The sequence below is a fragment of the Biomphalaria glabrata genome, chromosome 7 (assembly GCF_947242115.1).
Source record: "Biomphalaria glabrata chromosome 7, xgBioGlab47.1, whole genome shotgun sequence".
NCBI classification, from domain to species: domain Eukaryota; kingdom Metazoa; phylum Mollusca; class Gastropoda; family Planorbidae; genus Biomphalaria; species Biomphalaria glabrata.
Genome location: NC_074717.1, coordinates 27,298,615 through 27,318,729, shown reverse-complemented (window position 1 = coordinate 27,318,729; position 20,115 = coordinate 27,298,615). Strand labels below are relative to the sequence as shown.

Genomic DNA, 20,115 nt, shown 5'->3' with positions numbered 1-20,115 from the left:
TTATATAATAAAAACACGTCCTTTTTTATTTCTTTTTTTTTTTAATGTATTATTATTATGGCCGACGTTGTGATAATTTATATGTCTATGATTGGTACTCTCTTTTTTTAAAGATAGACTTTCATTTAGCATTGTTTTACATTCACATTGTCATTTGTTTAGAATAGTATAGTATAGTATAGTCACTATAGTGTATAGATCTAGATAAAGAATAGATTTAGACTCTCGATTCTAGATCTAAATAGTAAAATTTAGACTCCTAGACCTAAAGGAACTCTAGATTTACCTATATATAGTCTTGCTTACACTTACTACTACTTACTCAGACTATCAGTATCACTATAATACTGACTATACTATGAGTCATGACTATGTCACTATCAGTCAAATTCAAATCAGTGTCACTAGTAGTACGTGACTACAATTACAAACTCAAAGTCACAAAGACTGAGTGAAAGACTGTGACTGTCACATAATATGATAATCATTTAGATATCTAGATCTAGTAATCATTAATGATACTCATCATTACTGACATGTCACAGTCACATAGTTAATGATAGTTGATAGTATAATGATAGTATGTCTTTCAAAAATTCAATGTTTCTCTACTAGTCTAGAGTGACTCTACTAGAGTCTGGTCTCTACTCACTACTGTATCATAATCATATTTAATAATCATAGTGACTGTAGTCTATAACTATAGTCTATACTGTCACTATACTGAACTCGATACTATTTTCTATACTAGATCTATAATCTATACTCTATTATACTCTATACTATACTAAATACTATAAAATATAAATACTTACTTACTAGATCTAGAGTCTATATAATAATTAAATATAATAGTATGTCTATATAATAGTATATAACTATATATACTGTGAATATACTATAGTATAAGTCTAGTAAGGGGACTAGTACTATTGATTGTGTCTATGTCTATAGTCTAGTATTAAGTATGTACTCTATAGTAAATTATACTATATCATGACTGCTAGTGCTAGTAGCACTGTCTACTGCTAGATTATAGATCAATAATCAATAATATAAAAGTAAACCCTAGTAGATTCTATAAGTAAGTATAATAATCATCTTAATAATAATTATTTTATTATAGATCTATCTCATATCTAATTTTATGTTGGCTAGGCCCTAGATTCTAGATCTATAATTATTGTAGTTATAGATAGATAGATTTTTTTAATCTAGTGCAGAGGCAGAGTAACTGAGAGTAGTGAACATAAATAAAAAACTGGCTTTACTAGAATTTAGATACTTAGTAGTAAAAGTTGTTAAGACAGTAATTACAGAATATTTTATTGTTTTTATATTTTTTTCTTAAAATGTATTGTGTGAAGACATCAATGTTCATATAATTTCTAGGCTACATCTAAGTCTTGCTAACTTGTCCAGGTCAGGGAGGCTTTGATCTATATATATATATTTATAAATGTATTTTTTTTATATAGTAATATTAAATCTCATTATCTTCATTTCAGCAGTTTTATATTTTTATATGTATTTTGTTATGAATGCTTTTCATTTGACATGCTTGGAATGGAAATATAAAAATATATTTCAAGATTGTCAAGATTTTTTGTTAGTATTATATAAATTCTAAGCATAGTTTTAATGTTGATCGAGACTAAGCATACATTTATTTACCACAGAACCAAAATAAAAATGACTGATGCCCAGATACCGAAAGGTGCCCAGACACAAAGCCCTGTAACTCTACCCAATGTAGCTTGGTTTGAGTTTATTCTAAATGAGAAATTACTGCATGAACACTTGAATTCAGAAAACCCAGGTCAGAGTTGTATTTAGCTGTTTAAATATTTGTGTAAGCATACTATTCCTAATCAACATAACAGATGTAAGTTGATATAGGTTGAAATGATCAAAATCAACATTACTCTTTATTTAAATGATTGTTATTTTTAGATCCAAGTCCATGTCAGCTCATTGTACAGTTCCTTCAACAAGCTGAAATAGAAATGGCTGCTGTTATTCAATCTAGCAATGAAAAGAAAACTCAGAATGCTATAGGACTTTCAGCTAACAAAACAGATGAAGGTAAATATAGTAATATATAATGTGAGAGAGAGATTATAATTAAACCTTGTTCATCAAAATAAAGGTCTTTTTAAGTTAATACAGCTGTATTTCTGAGCCTTCATTAAAAAGAGTTGCTAGCACATGTACCAACCACTTGTTTTTTGTTTTTGTTTTTGTTTCACTACAACTAGATTAACTGACAGACATCTTTGGAATCGCAAATTTAAAATCCGAGCTATTATGGTACATATGAAGTTGAAATAAATTTTGCCATTGATTGCAAACCATATATTTTATTCACTATAACAAACTCTCAACTAAATATATAGTTTGCTGCATGGGCGTAGCCAGGATTTTGTTTTGGGGGGGGGGATTCCCCCAGCCCACCCCCCGCGGAAAAAAATTATATATATATATATGTGTGTGTGTGTACATAATTAATCTTTATTACATTCTGACCCTTTCGGAAGACGTTTATTGTTTATTGTAGACCCCCCCCCCTTGTCAATAACAGCCTAGACCCTCACCAATTTGCATACAAAGCAGCTAGAGGACCATCTTTATAAGCATCTCGATATACCCAAAACCTACGCACGAGTCCTCTTCGTAGATTTCTCCTCGGCTTTCAATACCATACAGCCACATCTAATGATCAACAAACTGAGTAACTTAAATGTAAGCCCTTACTTACAAGCATGGGTTCTAAACTTTTTAACCCAACGGCCCCAGTATGTTAAAGTCAACAACACCAAATCGTCAACTTGAGTACTATGTACGGGTGCTCCACAAGGTTGTGTACTTTCTCCTGTGCTATACACTCTTTACACTAATGACATAAGAAGCATCTATGACTCAGTTAAACTCATTAAATTCGCTGATGATACTGCCATAGTCGGTCTTATTTCAGGAGACGAAACTCAGTATCGAAGCTCGATAGAAGAGTTTACAAACTGGTGCACCGACAACTTTCTAGAACTGAATGTAACAAAAACTAAAAAACTTATAATAGATTTTAGAAAGAAAAAACAAACTATACGTGAACTGCAAATAAACACTACATCTATAGAACAAGTAAAGACATATAAATATCTAGGCGTTATCATCAACAACAAGCTTTCATGGGAAGACCACCTTGGAACTCTGACAAAGAAAACAGCCCAACGACTCTTTTTTCTATACAAACTCAACAGTTTTAAATTAAACAAGAAGATCCTTGAGACATTTTACGGCGCAACTGTACAAAATCTGCTAACATACGGAATAAGTTGTTGGCAAGGTAACGCCTCATCTAAACTGTTGCAACGTCTAGAAAACATCATTAAAAAAGCATCAAAAATTACACTCACAACATTACCACATTTAAAGGAACTTTTTGAACAAACGTGCCTAAGAAAAATCGAAAAAATCTTGGAAGACAACGGCCACCCGCTCCATCAGAACTACACCAGGTCGTTGCGAAGTGGGCGACTGCTGTCAATCAAAACAAGAACGGAGCGGTACAAAAACTCGTTCGTACCTCACTCGGTCAGACTCTATCACCGCTATCACCGCCACTCATTGATCAGGGAACATGAAATGCACCAAGATACCTGTGTGTAGTCGCTGAATGAACTCTTCATGTTGTCTGTTGTATTTATGTGTATGTTTCTGTTGTGTTGTCTTTATATGAGAAACGAGTCCTTGTAATCACAACAAATTTCCGTAAGGATCAATAAAGCAGTCTTAGTCTTAGTCTTAGTCTTGCTAGCAAGGGGGTCTGGGGGAGTTCGCAGCGCTCCCCCAGCACGGGGCGAAGGCCCGCCGCCGAGCACTATTTCTGGTATTGAAAGCCAACAAAATGCATATTCTGAGGTTTCTACAGTGCATTATCTTGCTATTAAAAGTTTTATTTCAAAAACCTAATGTGCTATTCTTATTGACTTAGACCCTCTTGCGCCGTTCGGCGCATTTTCCGGCAAGCTGTTTCCGCAACTCTTATTTTGCGTAATTCATTTTGTCGGAGAACATGTCCCGCAAAACCTCATGCGACGCTCTGTCACAACCTTACTAAGGATTCGACTCCCAGTTCGGCATATGATTTCTTTGATTTAGACCCGATCTCTATGTCTTAGCCATCTTTGTTGAGACACATTTAATGATTTTCAATTTCGGCAGAAGGCTATTCACAATTTATTAATGGAGCCCAAGCCACTGGTAGAAATTTGTAACCTTTCTTGACTACGCTCTTGGAATTACATGCCTGTATTTCGCTTTAGATTTTATATCGAAAAGGAAAGTTTTTTCGTCAAATCATCTGTTGAGGGGTTTTAAACTAAGAAATCTCTGGAGTTTTTTTGTTTTGTTTTTAATTCAAAACCCAATTTAGCTACGATCATAGAATTTGGTGACTGTAGTTTGCTTTAAAATAATATTGAAGAGAGAGGTTTTCAACTTTAAACGCTCTGTATGGGGAATTTTAAACTCAAAACCATCTGGAGGGGTTTTAAACTTTAAAGATAAAGCCATCTGGAGGAGGGGGATTTAAACTCAAAACCCCTTTGGCTACGCTCATAGATTTTATGTGTAATTTGCTTTTTTTTAATATTGAAGAGGTACTTTTTAGCTTCAAACCCTAACTGGAGGAGGGGGGGGGGGTTAAACTCAAAACCCCTTTGGCTACGCTCATAGAATTTTGAGTGTGTAATTTGCTTTTTTTATATTGAAGAGGGGGTTTATCGTAAATTTTGGAGGGGGTTTTAAAATATAAATCTTCCTTAACTGTGCTGTTGGAATTTGGGGATTGTTGATTGTTTTTTTGTTTTGTTTTATAGAAGAGGGGGATTTAACCTCTGGTAGGGGGTTTAATATTCAAAACCCCCTATAGGGGGGTTTAAACTCAAAGCCCCCTGGTAGAGGGATTTGTATCTCAAAACCCCCTGATAGGGGTTTTTTAAATCTGAAAACCCCCAGGTAGGGTGATTTAAACTCAAAACCCCCTGGTAGAGGGTTTTTAACTCACAACCCCTTCGGCTTTGCTGTGGTAAGTGATGATTTAGTATTAAAATCTCACCTAAAATAAACAAAATGAAAGCAAAAATCAGTCACTTAATTCCGCCCCGAAAAGGGGGATTTCATTTCGGGGAGGGGGGGGGGAGTTGAACCCCAAGAACCCCCCCCCCCCCGGCTACGCCCATGGTTTGCTGAATCAGGAAGAGTTAAATTGAAATAATTGTAGACTGTGATTGTTTTAAAGTATATGACTAAGTAATATACTTGTGTGTGCTTGCCTTTTTTTTTAAGTACACTTTTCTGTTTTTCCTAGCTCCAGAGATAATTGAACCAACCAAGAAAGTTAAAGCCTTGCGACTTCTAGCAGTGAAAGTGGGTTGTCACTTGAGATGGAATTTAATGGCTATGGAGAAAGGGTTAGAAATTAATTTTAATGATGCAATGTCTGTGATGAACTACAGTTATTCTTAGTTGAATTCTTTTTTTGTAGAGCTATTCAAACAAGCTATATTTTGTTGTATCATAACTACACAAGCAACACTGATAAATTGATAGGGTTTATCTAGAACTTTTTCATATCTCTATATTTACTAACCCTTTTTGCTTATTTGTAAAGATTTATTTAGCTCTTTAATTTTGTAGATATCAGCTATGGTATGGGAGATAATGTGTATTGATTGTAGTAAATCTTTATGGGTCTAGAACACACAAGTACAAAAAAAAATAGTTCAACATTTTCAAAATTGCGTGTCTAAGGATTGAAACTTGATATCCAAAGAATACCAGTGATTTCTTCTCATCTATTTGCTAAGTATATCCTATGGTAAAGACTCTGTTAGCATTAACAAGTGCAATACATTGTTTGTTATGAAGATCATAGATAAGCTTTCTTATTAACACATAGTAAAAAAATAATGAACATTTTAAAAAGTAATTATTACATTCCCACCCTACCCTAAAATTTCCAACAGAAAGTTATATGTTATTATGCTCTTTCACAGTGTTCCTACTCCAGTGCTGCAGGCTTTATTGATTTTGTTGCTCCAGATCTGTGTACCTAATGTCATTGATAATATACACAACCCTGACCTTGAAGTGACAACCTTAACAGAGTTAGGATTGTTTGTTGTTCATCTTTTCCATCGATGGTAAATAATCGCTGAAACATTTTTTTTAATTGTTTTTTTTTTAATCTTTTTGGCATAAAACATGTGTCAGAAATACTTTTAAAAAATTATAACTCTTTAGTTCAGATACAGCAGTTAATATTTGATATGAGCAGCTGTTACAACAAGAATTTCATTAACAAATTATGCTCAGTATTCATTTTCACATGAGCTTATTGTTAATTGTTCATAATCACTAATAATATCAAGTCTGTTCTTATTCTGAACCATAAATGATCTTCATGCATAACATGATGTGCATCAAATGATTCCTCTTAAAAAGTCTTGCTGCCACAGAAAATGACACTGGTCAACATTTTTCTAGGATGAGATAATGTCAAGAGCTGTGCTTTTGTTGTGAAGAAGTATAAAAATGCTTGGTTATTGATTGAAGGGCTTGAGATTTTATCTTGATGAGGCTTTAAAGTTTTATAATATAGATTTCAAGTAAGGCTTTTTTTTTTTTTATGGCTGCTAAAAAGGCAGCAGTGAAACTTCTTAAATATACCTACTTCAACTCATGCAATGTAAACCAGAGAACACAAATCATATTAAAATATAATGCTATGGAGAAATACATCTTCATCATCATATATACTTATATATATATTTATACTTGAAATCTATCAATGGTTCCTCTTTACTAGTGTACCTCTTGAGCTGATTTACAAATCAGACTTCTTTTAATATAATTTTTACTACCTACCAATGCAACTAAAGGAAGACAGTTTGTGTTAACTTAAAATATCTGCATTTTATTTGTAGTCCGATTATGTCTCTTTATTTTTTATTCAGGTGTGTGAGAAGTGTGGTGCGTGACAGTTTCCCAAGTAAACCTGTCAAGCAAGGCTTCACAGCTTTGTAAGCAAAAATAGTCTTTGTGTAAAACTATTCATTTAGCTAAGACTTTAATGTTCAATTATAGAAAAATCACCTTGACTTAGAATTGTATATTTGTTTACTTATTCTGCACATATTTCCTTTCTGAAACATGTTTAAAAAAATCAGGTTTTATATACGAGATAATGAAACAAATTATTTACTCCTAGTTTTTATATCAATCAATTAGCAAGTTATTTTCTTTTGCTTCTGTACACGTTAAAGACCAGGGCAAGTTGACCCCCAAGTTGTAATGGCACAGGCGACAGATGAAATCATTAGAAAGGTACAGTATTGTTGTATGTATTTTTGAAGCAAACAAATATGATCTGCTATTTAAAACAATCAGTAAGGATCTTTTGATTATTTTTTTTTAAAGCATATAACGTTTTTTTTTTATTACTTAACCTGAAAATAAGAATGCAGTCATATTCTTCTTATTACAATCGTTATACATATATGCAAAATAAAAAAAATTGGGAAGTGGAAGAAAGATAGGTCACTAAAACATTATTAATACATTTTTATAAGCAAAAGTATTAAAATAAATTGACCACACACCTATTTATACATTTTTGCAAGCTAAAGTATTAAAATAAATAGACAACACAGCTTGCTCAAAGACAATTAAAATATTGGCATGGAAAGTGTGGCATTTATGTGATGAATGCAAAGACCAATATCATTTGTTTATTTTGCGTGTGGATTTCTTTACTGAAATGTAAATACAAATATGAAGCCAAGTGCTAAAACATTGAATGATAACATAAATATTACTGATATATAGATAGCACCGGAACCAAATTTGTTATTTAATTAACTATTAATTAATTGACCATTTCTCATTTTTAAAAAATGTGATCCTTAGTATTGCTTTTACATATTATATATTTAATAGGCACGCATAGTTTCTCCGCTATTGTTATCTCAGGTGTTGGTTTCTATGTCACTGTTAAATTTCACAACGGTGGTTTCTATGCTATAGTTTAAAGATGAGCTGCCTGCGTCCATTAATTTTCTGGAGAATTGTCTACACACTCTGGAACTAGAATCTCGATGTGCTGCCATGCCCACCTCTGAATGTTTTGGTCTGCCTAATGAAGACTTTGATGGACAACTGCTTTGGAGCAATAGTACTAAAGTAACATCTCAAGAAATGATCAGTCAGGCAAGCACATTTCCTTTTTTTTTTTTATTAAACAATACTGTTTTAAAATATACCTCTGGTATATTTAAAATAAGAAGTTAACATAATTTTAAAATTTTCAAAGAATTTCTTTAGTAACATGTGACTTTCCTCATTGTTTTCATATTACATTGTATTCAAGTGTAACCCTGGACATTGACACAAACTTTGAATAACAGCTTCCTTAAGCTCTGTAAAATTGTTACTGACTGTTTAATAACTTCATTGACTAGAAGCAGTGTAGTGCTAATCAGTCTTTTTCTTTCTCCATTTCTTTAAACTGCTTTGTATTACAAAAAGGTTTTAAAATCTGGAGATCAATAACAAAAAAATAACTGAATTCCACTAATAAAAAATAAAAAAATAGCCATTGTCAAATGGCTTTGTGAAGCATATACTGTGATAGCATTATTTTGTTGCTTCTGCTGGTCAGAGAAGGTAGATAGTGAAGATCTCTTGTTCCACAGCTGACTATCGGAAGAAGTCCTTTCCGATGGCCTTTTGAGATTATGGCGCCTCCTGCACCGATTCCCTACTGGACTTTGTTGAAGGTTAGCATTTATGAAAGGGAAGCAATTAGTAAGTCTTCCTTTCCAGAATATAGAATCTCTACAGCAAATCCTATGCAATACCAAATTATGGTGACTGATGGAAACTGAGGTTGCAAAGCCTTGGGCTAATCTGCAATGGTCATTGAGGAGGTTTGGCCCCAAGATGTGCAAACACCCCCTACTGCCCACAAACCAAACCCTTAGCTATAGGTCAATAGCCGCACTGCCTTGTGTGTGTCCTTGTAATGTCTTAGGCTAAGGGAGTAAACCCTAACATAAAATTAGGTTTTGTAGCCATAGGGTGGAGAACAGGCTAAGACCACTGCTCTCAGGCAAACTATTACAGCCTACTGACCCCAAATTGGATTCAGTCAGTATGGAAGAGAGGCAAATGTTGGCATGTGGGCAGCCCAGAACCCGGCCCTCAAATTTTCTGCCCAGGCTTTCTCCCAGCAATAGAGAGTTCATCTCTGACAGAAATATCTCTGGAAACAAAAAAAAACAAACACGTAGAGTGGTAGTGACTGTAGTTAAATTCCTAAGACAAAATTAAAAATCAAGCTGCTCACCCACACCTAATACAATAAAAAAAACACCTCAGTATTAATGCGATATGCAAGCTAAAACATACATACATTGTTTCCTGACTTTAATACTGATCCAGGCCTCATCACTGATATGCGTCGAACTGCCATCATTGACAGAGAACTCTACAGGCTAAATGTTGATGTTGCTTGTCTGAAACCAGAATGGCAGACAGTGGATCTCTTACAGAAAGCAATTATACATTCAACTGGCTAGGAAAGCCAGAACAAATCCCCAGAATTCATTGCATTATCCCTGCATTGCGATGTTCCCCATAGACAATGTAAACAAAGTACACATAAATCTTGCATCCCTACAAAGTAAAGTAAATACCATTTGTCCCTTCTTACCAACCCGTACTGCACAAGAAGAGGACAAAGACAGATTCCTTCAAATCTATGGAGAAGGTAATCAAAACATCCCAAAGAATATAGCACCTTTATATTAATGAAGATTTTAATGCATGAGTTGGCGCTGAAAATGACACATGACCAAAATGTTTGGCAAGGGTCCTAATGTTGTCAAAATAAATGACAATGGCCAAAGTCTACTTGAGTTCTATAGTTCTCATGAACTATGCTTAACAAACATACTTCTCTGGCAAGGAATGTCATCTTCTCTGGCAAGGAATGTCATAAAGTTTCTTTGCGGCAGTCACGCTAATAAAGGTGGCACTTGACCTCTGCACCACTCGGAGGATGGTTCTGAAAAGTGTCATTCGCACCTGCTCATTCCCTAGTGGGGATGGCAACTCTGACCATACGCTAGTTATAAGCAAGGTCAAACTACTTATTAAGAAGGATTTTACTTCCAGCCAACCAATGACTTAGGCAATAAAAGTCAACCAGGTAAGTGATCCAGAGAAAACTACTTATTAAGAAGGATTTTACTTCCAGCCAACCAATGACTTAGGCAATAAAAGTCAACCAGGTAAGTGATCCAGAGAAATCTGAGCTCTTTGTGGAGTTCCTAAACAAATCAATATCCTCAATAAATGACAAAGAAAACATCTCTACCAGAAACTAAAAGATGCAATTCATAACTCAGCACTTACAGCCTTTGGACCTCAAGATGCAAAATTAAGACTGGTTTTAGGCAAATCTTATACAGATGGAACCTTGCATCAAGAGAAAGATATCTGCCCACCTGGATCACAAGGCAAACCCTATCCCAAAATCTTTAGAAGCTTTCAAAATTGCCAAAAAGAGGCAAAACAAATTTCTAGACATTGTTTTAAATAATGTCTGGAGGGATACAGTAAAGTTCTGTTTAATGGCATAAAAGCAGCCCTGTGTCCTACAGTGTCCAAAACTGCCCCCTTCTAGGTCATGTCCCATCGGACATGCCTGATGCAAAAATAGTCAAAATATGTATCTCTATTGAGAAGTAAAATGCCATAGAGAGTAGCCATACTTTTTTAAAAATTAAATTTATATGATCATTTATAATAATAGTGCTAAGTATTGGTGAAGATGGTCATGTTTATAAAAGTATTGTATGTTCATATTTAACTTGGTTGCTTTTGTTTGGTCTCTTTTGGTTTGAATTTGATTGTCATTTATCAGACATCAGAAATTTTGGACAAATAGAAGCTTTATTAGTAAGTTTTAAATTTTATTTATGATCTTAATAATCTATGTATATTTGTTTAATATTTCATGATTGTTGTTTTATTTATCAGATCTGCTTTGATTTAGGAGCTTTATATTTTTTCAAAGGAGACTACAGGAAGTCTTATGAGAAGTTTAGAATTTGTAAACAACTTCAAAACGAGGTGAAAAGAACAATAAATTGTATAGCATTTAATTTTAACTTATACCAGTATATAAAAATTACACTCTTCACATAAAGCAATTAATAGTCCTCATGAAGCATTGTATTCATAATTGAGAAATTTAGAAGTTAGTTGGTAAATTCTTTTGTTTACTATTTCCTTAAAAAAAAAAAGATACTATTCAGATAGTTAAAAGTTAATACAATACTTGACTATCTATAATTGATCTCACCATTTTTTTTTTAATTCTAAGCTTAAATAAGTTTGAAATTCCTTGATTATACATCTCATAAAGATAAAAAAATATATATATATTTTCTAATTGGAATGTTTTCCTGTTCTTACCTCCCCTAGCTGAAGAATCCAGTGTATTGTGTTGTAGATGTGGACAGACTGAAAGGCTATCTAACTAGCTGCAGCAGTTTACTTGGTGTGCTGACTGACACTAACATCCCCAATCTATTTGAAAGGGCTGAGTTAACTAGAAGAAATGCTTACCAGGTACTGACCTGTTTCATGTAGATAGCACTGGGAAATATATTTAGAAAGATAAAGAAACTGTTTTAGGAATACTTAACTTCTCATTCCAACTTTTTGTTCTATGTAACTTTGTTATATGTAACTCTTGCTTGTTTGTTTTATATAACTCTCTTGCTTTTAATGAAGTTCCTTTAAGTACATCCCATTATCTCTGAACAGCCTAAAAAGTTGTTTTTTTACATTTCTAGCCTCTATTCTAAGTAAGAGCATTTAGTAAGAGAATTCTATGTTATTTAACACAAAGTGTAGGTGCATATATATTTATGTAGTCTGTACTTTTTCTGTTTCCTTGCTGCCTTATAAAACATTCTTTTGATTTTCTAGGGCATGGTGGAAGTCTTCATTGAAGACAATTTAAAACAAGAGCTGGACATGGCCTACAGAAACAATGTACAGGAAGAATTACTTAAAAAAGGGTAAAAAAAAATATTTTGGCTTTTTATAAACTTGAATCTAGATAAGAATGATACAGTGGGTAAAGCAACTATTAGAGTTGTGTCTCTTGTCCCCAGACTGACAGATCTCTACTCCCATATTTACTTGTGTAATGCTGTAAGGACAGCTATGGAAGGAAAGACAACAGTGCTGCCAATTCTAGACATTCTGAAAACTGCAGACTCTAACACAACAGCCTTCGTTATCCAAGTAATGAATTTTTTAAAAACTACATTCTCAATAATTATCTGCTTTTGTTGTTAAATTTTGTTTAGATGAGGGGTTTTCATTATGGATTCCTATTTATAAAAAGCTAGCTTTTTGGTATAACCATTGTATAGAAGTGATAGGTGATGATGAAGGATTGTATAGAATATCAGAAATTTTTGTAACTTACATGTTATAAAATTATTTAACAAGTCAAAATGTAAACAACAGATTATTTTGAAAATTTCCTATGTATTTAAATACAATTTAGCTTGTTAGTGATTTTCATTTACAAGCTGTGTTACTTTGAATTTTTTCAAGCATACCTCATAACATAAATTTTAATTCTACATTTTAAGGTCATTTAGTCACAAAGACTTTTACAGAAATAATTTCTAAAAATAAAAAAGTTGAACTTTTAGTAAAACTTTTTATATATTTTATTTATTTTCTAAAATTTTTTTTTTCCATTAGATTTTTAGTTATGCCATGAAAGGATCCTCTGTGTTGCAAAGATCAAATTTAAAATCTTTTATTTGGTACGTGTAAATCTTATTTGTAAAGACTTAATGTCATTCTTTTAAAATATAGTTCAGATGTCAAAATTGTATAGCATGCTTTTTCTTTATCCAGAATATTATATATTAGATGGCTGATAATTTGTTTATATTAAATATAATTATTTTTTATATTAGAATAGATACATTTTACTTAAACATACCCTAACTTAGCTTATACTTAAATAGATTCTAACCCTAGTTTGTTTCACATAGCCTAACTTAGCTTATACTTTAATAGATTCTAACCCTAGTTTGTTTCACATAGCCTAACTCAGCTTATACTTTAATAGATTCTAACCCTAGTTTGTTTCACATAGCCTAACTTAGCTTATACTTTAATAGATTCTAACCCTAGTTTGTTTCACATAGCCTAACTTAGCTTATCCTTAATAGATTACAACCCTAGTTTGTTTCATGTCTTTATAGGAACTTAGTGGAGCTCTTACCCCAAAAGATCTCTTTTTCTCAGCAACTAAAAAGTTCTGACCTGGCTAACTATTTCAATGAAGTGGAACTGTCGGAGTTGTCCTTAGAGGACACTGACCTCAATGGCTCTTACTTACTTGATGTAGGGATGGAGGACCCTGTAGCCATGACAAGCTACCCCTCTACCAGAGGTGAGAAAAATGTTGTGAAATCGCATGAAATTTTTTTTTTAATTATGTGGGAAACAGAGATATTTCAATATAGTGTCATTAACATTATTTATTTTTAAATCCGCATCAACCATTCTCTTTTTATACTCTTAGGTCACACACACACACATATATTTCTTCATTTCCCTTTCTCTTCTTTTTCTATTTTACTGTAATTTTATTGCTTAAATTATGTCAAGCAAATCTTAAAATTTGTTTAAAATGTATTGTGAAAATCTCCATTACCTGTGTTTCTTTTCATCTAAACTCTTCAGCTTTGATAGCCTTTTCATTATCAATATATATTTTATGCTACAGAATCATCCTACAATATGAGTGACATTGAAGGGCAGCTGCTGGCAGTGTATGAACCAAAGCTCATTAAAGACATCTTAGTGGAACTTTATGAGAATAGACGATTGAATGCTATGCAGATTATCTCACTTAATGACAGGGTAATTTTACTTCTGCTATAATAAACTAGGGTGTCTGATAGAATTATCCTACAATCTACATTTGACAGTTATATTTACCTGTATGTCTTCTTGCTTAAAAGAAATGTTTGGTAGTTTTGTAGTCACACTATCATTTTTCAATAACTGAATTAATTGTAGCATAATACAGTAAGACTAGTGTTTAGTCCAAATTTGTTTTATTTAGTTTATGGTTATATTGTTTTTATTATTCAACTAGTGGAAAGTGCCCAAAGAACTTAAGCAAATTTTAGACTCCACTATGGAAAAACTGAAAGAATTTGACAGAATCTACCTGTATGTCCTCATAGCTAAGGCCAGACATTGTATGGAGCTGAAAGTGAGTTATCTGTTCTTGTCTTATAAAAAATTAAGATTTTTAGGGATGATTTTTTTTTTGTGTGAATGATATAATGATAAATGTTGCAACTCAGAATGGCTTAATTGAATTTGCTATATGTTGATCAAACAGTTAACCAGAGTGTCAAATTTAAAAAATTCCTACTGTCATATCTATAATTTAACACAAGATCACATTTCAGATTAAAAAAAAACACTTTTTTATTTTTAATAATTTTCTGGTTCATTATTCAGATTTTTGAGAGAGCTCGTCACATATTGCTTGTTGCTGAACCAATCTTGACCAACACATCTTATGTTGCTGCCAAACATGTGAAATGGCAAATGCTGCTAGCAGAGCTCAGTCAATACACATTTAATCCAGAATCCTGCGTGGATCTCAGCGTACATGATTTGACTACCCAGAGTAAGCAGTGTCTGACCATCATTAGATTAGGCCAAGGTAATGTCATTTTAATTATTTCTTTCTCACCAATGAAATTTTTTCGACTGAAATCTCACATATAACATCAGCATGTTATTCAACTAAAAAAATAATAATAATAAAAATTTTAATGGCATGGCAATTAGTCCTCCATTACTAATATTGATTTAAATTTTCTTTTTAATCTCAAGCATTGCACTATATGATTGACCAATTCTATTTTTCATTCTAAAATGTTTATAGTTGATGACAACTTTGTACTGTACCTGAATTGTTTAAATTTTTCTGTAGTTCTCTGAACTATTGTTCCTATGTTTTCATCTTGCTGAAGACTAAAATGCATATTAGATTCATCCATGATATATTAGATGTTATCAAAATTGTATAGTCAATATGCTGGCCTTATTACATCTTGTTAGCTGTGCTTATCACCTTTACACTGGCCATAAAACACTTGTACTTTACTTCCCAATCTCCAAGGAAATCTTTTTAAAAAGTAACACCAAGTATATCTTTATTTTATGAAGAGCTCATGGTAAGTATATCTTTATTTTATGAAGAGCTCATGTGAAGTATATCTTAATTTTATGAAGAGCTCATGTGAAGTATATCTTTATTTTATGAAGAGCTCATGGTAAGTATATCTTTATTTTTTGAAGAGCTCATGTGAAGTATATCTTTATTTTATGAAGAGCTCATGTGAAGTATATCTTTATTTTATGAAGAGCTCATGTGAAGTATATCTTTATTTTATGAAGAGCTCATGTGAAGTATATCTTTATTTTATGAAAAGGATGTTAATGACATCTTCATGTTATGGAGAAAATAAAGAAAACAAAAGGACAAGGATGTTATTATCAAGTATTGGTTATGTTTCAGATATCATTCCCAGCGTTGAAGTTGTTGAACACTGTTGTGCTTTCCTGTGTAACATTGGAGAATGGCACTATTTGTCTGATCTCCACAATACTGGAGATGGTTTCATAGAGGTGAGCTGAGCAGTATCATTAGTTGGTGTTTTTTTAACTTCCCCACTCACAATTCATTAGTTGGTGTTTTTTTAACTTCCCCATTTACAATTCATTAGTTGGTGTATTTTTAACTTCCCCATTTACAATTCATTAGTTGGTGTTTTTTTAACTTCCCCATTTACAATTCATTAGTTGGTGTTGTTTTAACTTCCCCATTCACAATTCATTAATTGTGGGTGTCATGGCTAAGTGGTAAAGTGCTTGGCTTCCTTACCTCAAAGTCTAGGATTTTGAACTTCAGAATTTTTAGGACTCCCTTAAGTCGACCAAACTCTGATGGATACCTCACATAAGTTGGAAAAGTAAAGGTGGTGGGTCATTATGCAGGCCACATGACACCCTTTTAGCCATTGGCCATAGAAACATGACCTTTACATAATCTGCCCTATAGATTGCAAGGTCTAAAAGGGGGTATTTTAATTGTTTTATTTTTTACTATTCACAATTTATTTATTTTTTTACTTTTTTTTTTAATTAACAATGTACATTGAACAAGTGTTTAATTTTTTTTTAATTTTTTTTTTTATTTTCTTGACTTAAAAATCACATACATTTAGTATTGTGATAAAATAAAGAAGTTTTATTTTCAATTTTTTAATTTTATACACGTTTTTCTTACTTAACCTGCACAACTAATATATTGAATCTTATTCTGTTACCAAGTTATCTCGTCTGCTGGCCTTGTTTGTATGTGAGTTACAAACTAAGAAAAATATCAGGAAACAAGCCAGGGACTTGTGGGAGACTGTTTTGGGGATTTACCAACCAGGTACTCTTTGTCTACCTTCATTGTACAAATGTCTCTATTGATCATATGTGGTGTTGCCTTACAGATCCCCTACTTTTCATGAAGTTTGTCTTTATTTTTTTCTCTTAAGTCAAATTCCCAATCAAACCATTTTTTTTAGAATGTCCTGAGTTGTGTGTGTTTCAGTAATGTGTAATAGGCCTGGAAGGTTTTTCATACATTGTAATATATAGACGTAAGTTCCCATGTTAATTTTTGTCACTAAACTACTTCTCATAAAATGTTTTGTTGCACATGCCCAGTGAGTAGACTTCTTGTATGTACAAAGTAGGCATCATGCCATGCATTGTTTTGCTTGATTTCAGTGCTTAAAAAAAACAGTTATTTTCATTGTTCAACTAGTTAATTGAAGATAGTAGTTGAAATCTTGTCAGAGGCATTTTCAACCCAAAATATATTATTAGTCCAAACATAGAGGGTTTTTTTTGTATTGTGTTTGAAATATAAATAGAACATGCATATTGTCACCTCATATTAGTAGAACTTGCTTAGAAATTAAAAAAAAAATGTTAGCATATCACTAATTTATATAGTCACGTGATTTAAATGAAAGTCTAGGCTTAACTGCTACCGGTAATAACTTTTTTTGGAAGCACTGCACCTTAAAATCGTACAAATCATACACTCATACATAAACCCTATCAAGTAGATTTTGTATCTTCTGTTTGCTTTTAACATTGTCAGATCACTTCATGCACTTAATTTCTTATTCAAATCAGAACATATCTTATATATTAATATTACAGAGGTTACTTCAAAAAAAGAAGATAATTACGACCTATGCATTTTATATGTCAATTTAGTCATACATGTTAATAAATTACTTAAACTCTGCTGAGTGGTTGGTTTTCCTGGCTGATTCAGGTGGCCCATTTCATTCTCTAATGGTACCAGGGAAGAAGGAGCACTTGTGCTAATTTGTTCTAGCAGATGGAGTAAGAAATGTGATTCTATCTTTGTGTCTTTCTGAGTATTTCATTAGGTTTTGTACTTCTATTTGTATATTATGGTTTAGTGTTTTATGTATTATAGCTACTTTACTTTTTATTCTTCTGTCCTTAAGTGTCTCTAAGTTCAGTGATTTTATTAATGATGTTACTCTAATCAAATTTGAATATTGGTTTGTTATAAATCTCACTGCTCTATTTTGTATTTGCTCTAGTTTCTTAATGTTTTCTTGAGTTAAGGAATCGCAAACAGAGGCTGAATGTTCTACTATTGGCCTAACTAAAGTGAAAGGGGCTTGGTGGCTGAGTGGTTAAGAGCTTGGCTTCTGAACCTGGGGTTCTGTGTTCAAATCTTGGGATTTTGAATTTATTAATTTTTAGGGTGCCCCTGAGTTCATTCAACTCTAAAACTCTTAGGATTTTATTTTTGTTACTCTTAATAACTGATATTTTTCTGGTTGGAAATACATGCTCCAATCTTATTCCCACATCTAACTCTCTTTGTAAAATTTCTGAATCTTGTGTTGTTTTTATTGTTCTTTATATTATACTATTGTCTGCAAATAATTTGACTTTAGTTCCTGAAAAAATGCAATTTGGTAGGTCATTTATGATGTTGCTGCATATTATGTGTTCTAGTATTTTACATATGATGCTGGTGAATGATACTGGTCTGTAGTTCCCTGAATCAGATTTTTCTCCTTTTTTAAATAGGGTAGTGGAACATAACTTGGCTATAACACATTTTTCACTGTAAATGTTTAGTTATTCCATGAGAATATTAGTGCTACTAACTAGGGAACATTTAAAAGATGTCTGTGTGTACTTAGTCAGTGGACTTCTCTGTGTTTTGTGTCAGGAATGTTGTTTGGAATTTCCAAAAAGGATCAATACAGCAGTCTTACTGAAAGGTTATGATAATCAACTAATATGCTGAAATGTTCTCAATGCTAGGATTTGTTACTAAATAAGTATCTTCTTTAAAAATTTAATTTCGATCACATTGTTTTTTAGTAACCGTAACACCAAATGTATGTTTTTATTTGAATATGTTGAATATGTGGAAAGCGTGGTCAAGAGGCCAAGTGCGATTGAACTTGGCTTGGCTTGGCTACCTAGAAGGGGGCTCGAGGTTCGACACCCGACTCGGGCAGAGTTGTGTTTACTGAGCGCCTAAAGGCAGCACGGAAAACCAACTCCTAGATATCCCCCTCCCCCCCCCCCCACTGGTCCACTAATGAGATTGGACCAAAGCGCTCTGAGCATGCTATATGCATGAAAATAGTGCTATATAAAAGCTATAAATATAAAATCTATAAATATATATATGTTATTTCAAATGAGCATTAAAAAATATAATTTGTACATGATGTTAACTTTGTAATCTCTAGGTAACACAAAACGCCCCAAGTCAGCTCATGAAAGTGCTGTCCGAAGAGACCAACAGTGTGGAATTCTTCCTGTCAACCTATTTGAAAGTTTTATCCAGAGGATTAAAGAACCCACAGTTTTGTCTGTATTGATTTCTCTGTTTTCCAAGCTGTTCAGTATTCTTAAAGATGATGTCACCAGCGAGATAAGCACCGAGTATGTCTCCCTTTGGCCCACTGCTATTGGGATGGCTGTGGCATCTGTGGCCATGGTAGAAGAGACACTAAAGCTCCTGCTGGCACACAGTTTACAAGTTGACCCGATGCAGCCCTCCTGGTTGCGCACCCAGGCAGACATTTACTTTGCCCACGGGCAGTTTGCCACAGCCATTAAGTATTATCTTGAGGCAGGTGTTGTGGCCACAGATTTTTTTACCTGCCCCGTCCCCAGAACAGTTTATGATGACCTTATTCTGCGAAAGATGATCAAGTGCTGTTCTTACCTGCAGTGCCACACTCAGGTGGCAGTACTGTGCCAGTATTTGGATGAGGTTGACTATAACACAGCCTTCAAAGCTCTCCAAGAAAGAAACATTTATGATGCAATGGATGCCTACTATTGCTGTATATGGGATGTGAGTATATTAGAATTCTTAGTTCATCTTCACACACGTAAAGGAGAAACAGACAAGCGTCAAACAGCTTTGAGAGCTTTGAGCCAAATGGATCTTAATTCAAACAACCCAGATCCCATACAAAGACGAGCTGTGCATGTTAGGAAAACAAAGTTTTTAAGAGCCATGGCGAAACAGTTTTTGGGTTAACATGTTTAGCAACAAGTGAAAGTACTCAAATGCAGTTATAATGCATTGATATTGTTTGTTTGCAAACTTTATCCTAAAGTGAAAATGTTCACTATTGTTTCCAAGTTGTTTTTAAAAAGAAAAGTTACTCATTTGTGTATTGAAAATAATGATATTCTTGTCACCTCTTACATTTTGTAATGCCCATTATTTGTTTTAAGCTTCTAGAAAAAAAATTCTTTGTGAAATATTTGATGTTTTTATAAATAAATAAATAATTTGTTTGAATAATTCTGACCAGATTTTCAACTTTTGTTTTGCGTGTA

General features: G+C 33.1%; 1 protein-coding gene across 2 annotated transcripts; it reads left to right on the top strand.

The window, feature by feature from the left end:
• The first annotated feature begins 155 nt into the window (after nucleotides 1-155).
• On the top strand, nucleotides 156-20,083 carry LOC106064853 (integrator complex subunit 8-like). Of its 2 annotated transcripts, XM_013223474.2 has the most exons (20): nucleotides 156-1,084; nucleotides 1,680-1,819; nucleotides 1,954-2,085; nucleotides 5,369-5,471; nucleotides 6,057-6,203; nucleotides 7,017-7,082; nucleotides 7,326-7,386; nucleotides 8,086-8,268; nucleotides 11,104-11,196; nucleotides 11,551-11,697; nucleotides 12,061-12,152; nucleotides 12,249-12,381; nucleotides 12,853-12,917; nucleotides 13,365-13,555; nucleotides 13,892-14,028; nucleotides 14,267-14,386; nucleotides 14,641-14,848; nucleotides 15,710-15,819; nucleotides 16,525-16,630; nucleotides 19,008-20,083. In XM_013223474.2, exons 2-20 carry the CDS (start codon nucleotides 1,693-1,695, stop codon nucleotides 19,808-19,810), a joined length of 3,024 nt encoding a protein of 1,007 aa, XP_013078928.2. In that variant the 5' UTR covers nucleotides 156-1,084; nucleotides 1,680-1,692; the 3' UTR covers nucleotides 19,811-20,083. The 2 variants fall into 2 exon arrangements, with proteins under 2 accessions (XP_013078928.2, XP_013078929.2); XM_013223475.2 differs by lacking the exons at nucleotides 156-1,084; nucleotides 1,680-1,819 and having other exon boundaries at nucleotides 1,952-2,085; nucleotides 5,347-5,471.
• Nucleotides 20,084-20,115: the final 32 nt, after the last annotated feature.

Excerpts from the sequence above, each read along its gene's own strand:
- LOC106064853 (XM_013223474.2), top strand. The coding sequence starts at position 1,693 with ATGACTGATGCCCAGATACCGAAAGGTGCCCAGACACAAAGCCCTGTA. Across the intron at positions 7,387-8,085 it reads CAGATGAAATCATTAGAAAG|TTTAAAGATGAGCTGCCTGC; the intron begins GTACAGTATTGT and ends TCTATGCTATAG. Across the intron at positions 12,918-13,364 it reads AATTTAAAATCTTTTATTTG|GAACTTAGTGGAGCTCTTAC; the intron begins GTACGTGTAAAT and ends ATGTCTTTATAG.